This window comes from Oncorhynchus mykiss, chromosome 26 (assembly GCF_013265735.2).
Source record: "Oncorhynchus mykiss isolate Arlee chromosome 26, USDA_OmykA_1.1, whole genome shotgun sequence".
Lineage (NCBI taxonomy): Eukaryota > Metazoa > Chordata > Actinopteri > Salmoniformes > Salmonidae > Oncorhynchus > Oncorhynchus mykiss.
Genome location: NC_048590.1, coordinates 21,980,913 through 21,990,912, shown reverse-complemented (window position 1 = coordinate 21,990,912; position 10,000 = coordinate 21,980,913). Strand labels below are relative to the sequence as shown.

General features: G+C 48.1%; 1 protein-coding gene across 1 annotated transcript in view; it reads left to right on the top strand.

Annotated features, from left to right (window-relative positions):
• LOC110506389 (coiled-coil domain-containing protein 102A) overlaps positions 1–10,000 on the top strand; it is a 75,868-nt gene that overhangs the window by 40,331 nt on the left and 25,537 nt on the right. The window contains exon 6 of the mRNA XM_036963790.1: positions 1–142. This exon is cut by the window's left edge and continues 68 nt beyond it. Within this exon, the coding sequence (XP_036819685.1) occupies positions 1–142 (142 nt within the window). The remainder of the gene's footprint in view (positions 143–10,000) is intronic.

Below are 10,000 nucleotides of genomic sequence, written 5' to 3'. Positions count from 1 at the left end.
GGCGCTTGAGAGAGACAACAAGAAGCTGCGGGCGCAGACGGACGACCTGGAGGAACAGCTGGCCCGTAAACGGCGGCAGGCGGCCAGTGCCCTGGACACTGACCTCAAGACCATCCAGACTGAGTTGTTTGAGAGGAACAAGGTGAGGGCAGAGAGCAGGAACCCCCCCCCCCCCCCCCCCCGTGCACTTCTGACTCCCCCCTCCGTGCACCTCTGACTCCCCCCTCCGTGCACCTCTGACTCCCCCCTCCGTGCATCTCTGACTCCCCCCTCCGTGCACCTCTGACTCCCCCCTCCGTGCACCTCTGACTCCCCCCTCCGTGCACCTCTGACTCCCCCCTCCGTGCACCTCTGACTCCCCCCTCCGTGCACCTCTGACTCCCCCCTCCGTGCACCTCTGACTCCCCCCTCCGTGCACCTCTGACTCCCCCCTCCGTGCACCTCTGACTCCCCCCTCCGTGCATCTCTGACTCCCCCCTCCGTGCACCTCTGACCAAGGCACATATGGGAGGTTCACTAGTGTGGTCTACCCAGGAGTGATTTCATACACCCCCGGCTTTTACCCAAGTACCATTTTATGTAGCTGACTAAACTCCACTTTTCTGATGAACCCCACCAAGGGAGTGGAGTAGAGACCAGGCTTTGTGGAATTCAGCCACATCCATTTGCCCAATGTCGACAAAATGTAAATGGTGAAACGCTAACCTTGTACCTATGTTTGCCCTCTAGTTGGGTGCCTTTTCTTTGTTTGCTGAAATCCATATTTTCAATAAGTGTGAATCAAATACAACCACAGGCTGCTCCCTTGTGGAGATTCAATTGGCACGTGCATTGGCACTGAGTTGTCGTCTTACAGAAGCGGCAATGAGCAAACAGTCTGATTGTATTTGGTTAACATTTATTGAGAAAGTATGGATTTCAGTAATCAAAGACAGGCACTCAACTACAGAGCACAAACATAGGTACAAGATAAGCGTTACATAATTACTATTGACGTTGGGGCGAGTCGATGTAGCCGGAGCTGAATACCCCAAAGCCTGGTCTCAGCTTCACTCCGTTGACGTGCTCATCAGAAACCTCCTTCACCGTGGGAACTTTAGTCATTTGATGTGGTAATGTTACATTAATACCTGTGTTATACATGTGCCCTTGGGTTTCCTTTATACACTTCTGGGGTCATGCACCTGAGGACCCTGTAACTTGTGATGGGGGGGATGTATAGTTACGTATCGTCATATTATCCTGAACAAAAATATAAACGCGAAATGACACATTTTCTGCTGAGTTACAGTGCCTTGCGAAAGTATTCGGCCCCCTTGAACTTTGTGACCTTTTGCCACATTTCAGGCTTCAAACATAAAGATATAAAACTGTATTTTTTTGTGAAGAATCAACAACAAGTGGGACACAATCATGAAGTGGAACGACATTTATTGGATATTTCAAACTTTTTTAACAAATCAAAAACTGAAAAATTGGGCGTGCAAAATAATAATAAATAAATAAATGAATAATTTTGCACGCCCAATTTTTCAGTTTTTGATTTGTTAAAAAAGTTTTAAATATCCAATAAATGTCGTTCCACTTCATGATTGTGTCCCACTTGTTGTTGATTCTTCACAAAAAAATACAGTTTTATATCTTTATGTTTGAAGCCTGAAATGTGGCAAAAGGTCGCAAAGTTCAAGGGGGCCGAATACTTTCGCAAGGCACTGTACATGTAAGGAAATCGGTCAATTTAAATAAATTCATTGGTCAGAAGTCTATGGATTTCATATGACTGGGCAAGGGCACAGCCAATCAGAATGAGTTTTCCCCCACAAAAGGGCTATATTTCAGACAGAAATACTCCTCAGCACCCCCACTCCCCCCTCAGACAATCCCACAGGTAAAGAAGCCGGATGTGGAGGTCCTGGGCTGACGTGGTTACACGTGGTCTGCGGTTATGAGGCCCGGTTGGACGTACTGCCAAATTCTCTATAATGACGTTGCAGCTTGTGGTAGAGAAAATAAAATTCAATTCTCTGGCAACAGCTCTGGTGGACATTCCTGCAGTCAGCATGCCAATTGCTTGCTCCATCAAAACTTGAGATATCTGTGGCATTGGGTTGTGTGACAAAACTGCACATTTCAGAGTGGCCTTTTATAGTCCACAGCACAAGGTGCACCTGTGTAATGATCCTGCTGTTTAATCAGCTTCTTGATATGCCACACCTGTCAGGTGGATGAATTATCTTGGCAAAGGAGAAATGCTCACTAACAGGGATGTAAACAAACTTTAAGAGAAAAGCCTTTTGTGTATATGGAACATTTCTGGGATATTTTATTTCAGCTCATCAAATCATATCAAATCAAGCTTTATTTATACAGCAGATTTCAGACATGCAATGCAATGCAATGTGCTTCAAAGAAAACAAACAAAGGTAGAAAAAAACTACACAACAAACATAAAAGGATAAAAAACTAAAGAATAACAATAAAAACTGAACGACTAAAAGCACCCTGAGGAAAAGCAAAGTTAAAAAGGTGTGTTTTAAGATCTCTTTTAAATATGTCCACAGTTTTGTCCCCCTCAGGTTCTCTGGCAGGCTATTCCAGGGTCTGGGGGCATAATAACTAACGGCTGCCTCTCCATGCCTGTAGAACTAGTCCTAGGTTCATACCAACACTTTACACGTTGCATTTATATTTCTGTTCAGTATATTTTGGGACAATATTGTATTTGATCAATTTGCAAGTAAATAAAAAAATAAATAAAAATGCGCATTAGCTAGCGCTTGTCGGCTGTACCTGCGCCAAAACTCTGGTAATTTTCATCCTATAGCTTGTTCTCCACCTTTAAAAATAAAAAGTGAGCCGACGCCCTCTTGTCTCTCTGCAGCAGACCTACACTGTGTACAAAACTTTAGGAACACCTTCCTAATATTGAATTGCACCCCCTTTTGCCCGTAAAAAGAGCCTCAATTCGCCAGGGCACGGACTACAAGGTGTCAAAAGCATTCACCAGTGATGCCCATGTTGACTCCAATATGTCCCACAGTTGTGTCAAGTTGCCTTATCCCAAATTAATTACAGGAGCAATGGCACATCAACAGATTATTCATTTAGTCGGCTCGGGGATGCGAACCAGAGACCTTTCGGTTGCTGGCGCACCGCGCTTACCCCTCTAGGCTCTAGGATGAACACACATCAGGCCTTCCGCCCTGAGGGATACTTATTTGAAAATAGTCTCACGTGAACTGGGAGACAGAGGGAGGTAGTGGGAAGGAAAGTGAATGTGGAGCACACAGACAGACAAATGGAGATGGAGGAACCTTGACATCTTATGTTCAAATCCGTCCCCCTCATGCACAGTGCTACACTGCCACAGGACCCAATTATCCTGTGCTGTCCATAAATTCTGCCCATGTCACAGAGATTAGGCACCCTTATCCATCAAGAGCAGGTGGCCTGTTCCGACTGGGTAGTGTCCTTGTGCACTAGATGACATGAATGCATTCTGCTGGATAGGGCTCAGTGCACTGTATGGCATACAGCCCCCCGCCAGTGTTAACACATTACATTACACACCGTACGGCTGTGAATCATCTCTAGTCGTTAGGTCTCTGCCTGGTTGTTGGACACGAAGGAAATATGCCTCTCATCAGACACGTACGACGCATGTGTTCATCAGACATGGTCTCTAGCTGGCTGCTGTGGAATGAGAGCGGCGCACTCTGTGGCAACTGATCACGTGTAACACATCAGGTCACCCCTGGGAGAGAATAGAGGAGAATATAGAGGATATGTTGCTCTCCCTCCGTCTGTCCCTCCCTCCCGCCATTCTTCCCTCTCGATCTATCTCTGTCTGGGTGTAATCTCTGGGTCCAGCTGTGCCCTGTTTGAGGGATCTATGAAGGAATAAAACCACTCGGTGTAGGCTCGTTATGAGCACCGTCCGTCAGATTTATAGACTAGGCCTAAAGCACCCTGCATACGCACCACAGCCATCACTCACTCTCTCTCTCTCTCTCTCTGTCTCTCTCCCGCACTCTCACTCAACACTCACTCTCCTTTAGTAACTTATTTACTCACTCGCTCACCCACCCACTCACTCACTCACTCACTCATTCATTCTCCCTCTCGCTCTCTCTCTTGTTCTCTCTCTCGCTCGCTCGCTCACCCACTCTCTCACTCATTCATTCTCTCTCTCTCTCGCTCTCTCACCCACTCACTTACTCATTCATTCTCGCTCTCTCACCCACCCACTCATTCATTCTCCTTCTCTCGCTCTCCCTCTCTCTCTCTCTCTCTCGCTCTCTCTCTCCCTCTCTCTCTCATCCAGTCATTCTCACACACTCTCTGTCAGCCAGGGTGGGGTGGGGTGGGGTGGCGAGAGGGAGGAGGAGGAAAAAGATGGATGGATGAAGGATGGTAGAGAAAGATAGAGGGCAACGGGGAGTAAGTGAGAGTGTGGAGAGTAGAGGACCTGAAAAGAAGAGGCCAAGCACCAAGTATCAACCCAGATAAGGAATAGGATGTACTGTATATGTGTGTGTGTCTCTAGTATACAAATAGGCCAGGCTGGAGACATTGAGACTGTGGGGCTGGATGGATGTCCTTCTCTGTGTGTTGTTGAGGCAGGGTATCGATCGAGACAGGGGGAGAGAAACACGCAGAGCGATTAAGACACTGTGGCGACACCGACAAAGAACAAAGTGTGATTGATACCAAAATCATATCCATCCTCAGCCCAGACTTTCTGAGCAACTCACGGCCAGCTAGGAGATTGATGTCCTCTGTCGCGGTACAATTCAGATGGCCTGAGGAGAGAGAGGGGGAATGGGACTGTGTTTGTGCCTGTGTGTTGTCATCCATCTTGGTGTGTAGGCCACTGTGGGTTTGTTCCCCGTGTGTGTGTGTGTGTGTGTGTGTGTGTGTGTGTGTGTGTGTGTGTGTGTGTGTGTGTGTGTGTGTGCGTGGATTGGTTCCATTGGTCACATTGAAGACAAGTTGAACTGCAGCCTATTGATGAAGAAAGTAAAGTGCAGAGAGAGAGGTGTAAAGAGAGGTTTGATACAGAGGCTGAGCTGAGAGCCACAGTGCCGGTCACATCCTGTAGAACAGGCCAGAGGTTTATCAGTGTGATGTCTAAGCTGTCTGACACACACTGCCCCTGTGCTCCCTCCATCTCTTCTCTTTCTCCTCCCAGAGGCCTCGTACAAGGCCAAGCCTCAGGGGGATCTCTCCCTATGTGGGGTAGCGCTCTGTCTGTCTGTCTGTCTGTCTGTCTGTCTGTCTGTCTGTCTCTGTCTGTCTGTCTGTCTGTCTGTCTGTCTGTCTGTCTGTCTGTTTGGTATCAATATGTGAACCTATCAGCAGTAGTAACTCCACAGTGTCCTTTAATCTGGAATTGTCCCGGTACTGTAGGTTGTCTTTGTTGAAGAAGTGGTTGTTGACTGTTTGTTGGTTGTTGTTGACTTTGATCCATGCTCTTTTCTAGGAGGTGAGTCCCTTCTTCGTAGTGCCAGTCTGTAACAATGAGCCGCCCCTCTTGCCAACTGTGGCCCAGCCAAGAAGCACACACCCTTTACCATCGCCAGCATCCCGACTGAGATCTGGCTTACCCTACCGTCTCACCATCTGTGCGTGTGTGAGTGTGTGTGTGCGTGCTTATGCATGTGTGACTCTGTGTGCGTGCGCGTGCCTGCGTGTGTGTTTCTGCGTTGCAGGTAGTTAATCCCGAAGCCTCTGTAGATGCTCAGACGGCTCTCCGCCACATCACTCAGTCAAGACACATGCTGAAGGTGACAAGGAGAACTGCTCGGCTATATATTAGAATACTATACACCGGGTTTCATCTTTTATGCTCGATGAATAAGATGAATCTCCCTATGTGTAGAGACAAGCCCCTGCCCTCAGTGACACACACACACACACACACACACACACACACACATGCCCACACACAGTATGAACTCACCTTGCATTCACTTTACATACAAACCAGACATGTACAGTTTAACCCCGATCTCTCTCTCTCACACACAAGGACTTACACTTACTCACACATTTCTCTCATTTCTCTGCCGACACTACTCTCGTCCACATTATGAAGCCCTAGTAAAAGATGTGACACATGTTCAGATGCCAGTACAGAAATTCGATTTAATATGGAGCGCCGCAGGATTCTATTTCAGCTTCATACACTGATCCAGACATCTGTGCGTAAACAAATCTTAGGTGAAGCGGCAGTGTGGGAGACAGAACAGAGAGAGAGAGAGAGAGAGAGAGAGAGAGAGAGAGAGAGAGATCACCAGGTCAAACAGAGGAGGCTGGTGGTAGGAGCTATATGAGGACAGGCTCATTGTTATGGCTGGAATGGAATCAATGCTAGGGTACCAAACACATGGAAACAACAACCCCCCTGAAACAGCTGCCCCTGCTCTACCCTGCAGATGTCAGCCCCCCAGGCCCCTCCCATCTCCAGGAATATAACCTGGAGACGGGAGGGGTCAGTCCCACATGATTAATGAGCCCATCCACACTACTCATCTGCTCTGCTTTTATAAGGGACTGACTCTCTCAAACTGTTGGTGCCGGTTAACAGGTTACATTAGTTAGCTAGCTTCATTATCATCACAGCGTCTGTTGCGTGGGTTTGCAATGTGTGTGTTTCATTGAGGCGGATACGCGTAATATGCGTGTGTTTGTTGCAGTGTTTGCGTCTGTGTGTGTGTGTGTGTACCTGTACCCACATTCATTGTTTTTGTTGTCGTTCCATGCGTGCGTGTGTATGTAGATGAGCTCTCCTGGCGTGTGGTTATAACATCTGGGATGAATTAGTATGAAATTATTTGTCTTGTTCCTCAGATTCAGGGCTCCCGTCTCAGTACTTTTCCATTTGGACCTGCTGTGCTTTCCATGAGGGAGTCTTCTATTTCATATCCCCGCCGCTCTCACCGTCCCCCTTCCTCTCTCTCCTCCTCCCTCTAATACTCCATGAATGCGTATTTTCAATCCATAGCGTGCCCAACCTTGCATGGCAGGTGCGTCTGAATGTGAACATGCTGCTGCACAGCATGTGACGGAGAGGAAGAACATGCTACAGCGCACAGGGCATGACCTTTTGTGTGTGTCTCCAGTGTGTCAGAGCAGAACCAGGGGACGTCAGTCAGTGTGACGCGGCTCTCCCCTGAAGTCTATTCAGCCTTAACAGGCCTGTTAGTTGCAGGTAGGCCATGTGGCCTGTGCTCAGTGTAAATGACTCCAATTACTGCTTGCCTGGATGGCTTATTTATGAGCCTGGTAACTAATGCAGCAGTTCCCAGGCAGCCCAGAGATGTAATTAAGACTGAGAGAGAGAGCTGGCAAGGGACACAGGACAGGTACAGGAGATTGTAGGGGGGGGGGTGTTTGTCTGTGTGTGTGTTATGTGTTCCTGTGTGTGTGAAGGGCAAATAGAACTGCTATACTATTTGTGAGCAGGAGAAGCAGAGAGGGAATCAGAGAGGAAGGGATTTTACTGATACCATGCAGAAACTAAGGTTATTTGAGGGAACATGCTTTTCAGGCTGGAGGACTGAGATAAACGTGTCTGTGTGTGTGTGTGTGTGACGGAGAGAGTAGGGGGGTGATAGAGAGAGGGCAAAAGAGAGAGAGAGAGAGGGCAAAAGAGAGAGAGAGAGGGCAAAAGAGAGAGAGAGAGGGCAAAAGAGAGAGAGAGAGAGAGAGCAAAAGAGAGAGAGAGAGCAAAAGAGAGAGAGAGAGCAAAAGAGAGAGAGGGCAAAAGAGAGAGAGAGAGAGAGCAAAAGAGAGAGAGAGCAAAAGAGGAACATTTGCCCTGATGTGTGCTCTGACAGGACAGACCTACCTTCCTTCCCCTCGTCAAGGAGCTCTTTTTTTAACCTGACATTTATTCTCAGCTATGAGGAGAGAGGGGGAGGAGAGGAGGATGAGAGAAGTACATTACAGGGCGAGGGTCAGCAAAATATCTTTATGAGAAAGGGAGGCGGGGAACAGGACAAGAGGGAAAGGAGAGGTGAAATGAAGGTTAGAGGAAAACGTGTTTATATGGAAGGGGGCAATCATAGTGGTATGGATGTGGAAGAGAGCAGAGCAGTGGTATTGTAGAGAAGTGAAACACTTTAAGGATGGTGAGGAGTTGCACCAGTATGGAAGAGAGAAGCAGGAGAGGAATGTGAGGATAGGCCAAGGAGCGGGCGGCTGGGGCAGGTGTCGCAGGGCCGGGGAGTGGCCAGGGTAATGAGTTTGCTCCGTTGCCAGGTGCGTGGGGAGATGAACTCCAGCAGTTGCAGGTGGTGACCCCAAGGCCATGCACCTGCTCCCTCAATTACTGCAGTTGGGCTCTGCTACCCTGCATAGGGGCAACCCGGGTCGGGGCCAGGTCTACTTGGAGCTGTGTGTGTGTTTATTATCGCCTATAGGGAGTCTAGGCAGAGGGAGAACTTCAGCTATGACGAAGTGTTTGCCTTGAAAATATTACAGATATTTAATTATGGATATTGCAGCCTGCAAACTGAATTTTAAACTGTGGTCGGTATGGTCCAGGGCAGACTGGTTTAATCTGTCTAGCCTTTAAGACCGTATTCAACCAGCCCAGTTGGATCCGTCTGTAGAATGGCAGGTATAGACAGTACCCAAGGACACGTTCAGTTGCCAAACATTGTCGACGGTTCCAAAATGTTGTGTCTTGCTGAACACACCCCGGGGGAACTGTGGGAGCAGGCTGTCTGGCGGAGGTGTAGCCTGGGGGGGATAGGTGCTCCCCCTGGCAGCTCTTTTGTTCCTCTAGGGGGCCACTGTGAATCACACACCTAGCTCAGTAGAGATAGGCTTATGGAGCCGTTAGCTGACTGTGGAACCATTACCACCCCAGTGTCCCCAGTTTCCCATTGATGAATCACTCTGTCCCCATCTTCTCTCTCCCTCCCCCTCTCCCATCTCCATAGATTTGATCTAATCCTGACCAATCGTGCTGGAGCATAGCAATAGGCTCCGTTCCCTCAGGCAGCCTCATAATCAACCCAATTCTACTATCCAGTGTGTGGTGTGTATGTGTGCCTGTGTGTCTGTGTGTGTGTGTGTGGATTGGGTGGGTGTGCAGTATGTGGGTCTAAATGAATACTATATTACATATGATAAAACTATTAGGGTAAAATATAGTGTGTAAGCGAGATTTCTCGTGTGTGTGTGCGTGTGTGTGTGTGTGTGTGTGTGTGTGTGTGTAGGCCTATGCGCTGTCTATCTCTATCTTGGCTATGCATCTGTGTGTGTGGGTGTCAATACATGTATGAAAATATGCTAATGGCAGAGGAGGAGGGGAGACGGGAGTGTGGGTGGAAGAGATCACGTGTGAAGAATGTCTGTGTGCATATAGCTTTTGAATCTTTCTCCTTCTTGGCTGGTTCGCTACGTGTTGGGTCATTTTGTGCGTCGTGTCTTCACGTTAGTGCTAGCATGTGTGGTCACTTTGACTAGAGTGTGTAGTGTATTTTGTGTAGTGTGTGTCTTTGTTTCAGTGCAGTGAAGCGGATGTTGTGACACATTTCAGGGTCTTGGAGCCAGTCACGGAGAAACATTTAAACAGCTAGCCTTGTGTGACGCCCCTCTTTATCTCGCTCCCTCCAACCTCTCTTTATTTATTTACTGATTGGCTATGGGGCTGGGTGTCTTACTGCTCATGTCTGTTTCTGTCAAGCTTGGTGTGAAAAATGTCTGTAAGGGTGCTTCCTACATGTGTCATTATGTGGCTCTTCATCTGTGTGTTACATTTGATGTGCTTTTTGGACAGGATTGCTGCAGTGTGTGTGCGTAGGCGTGCGTGCGTGCAGACATTCACACGCGCTCCCGGCAGTGTGTCTGTGAATCAGTTTGAGTGCATAATCTCCGTCTCTCACCTCCAGCGAGTACCTTCATCATCATAGATCATTCATCAGTCTCTCCCTCATGTTTTATGTAGACTCAGCTCTTAGCCCGGCGACTCGCCCCTCCTCTCTTT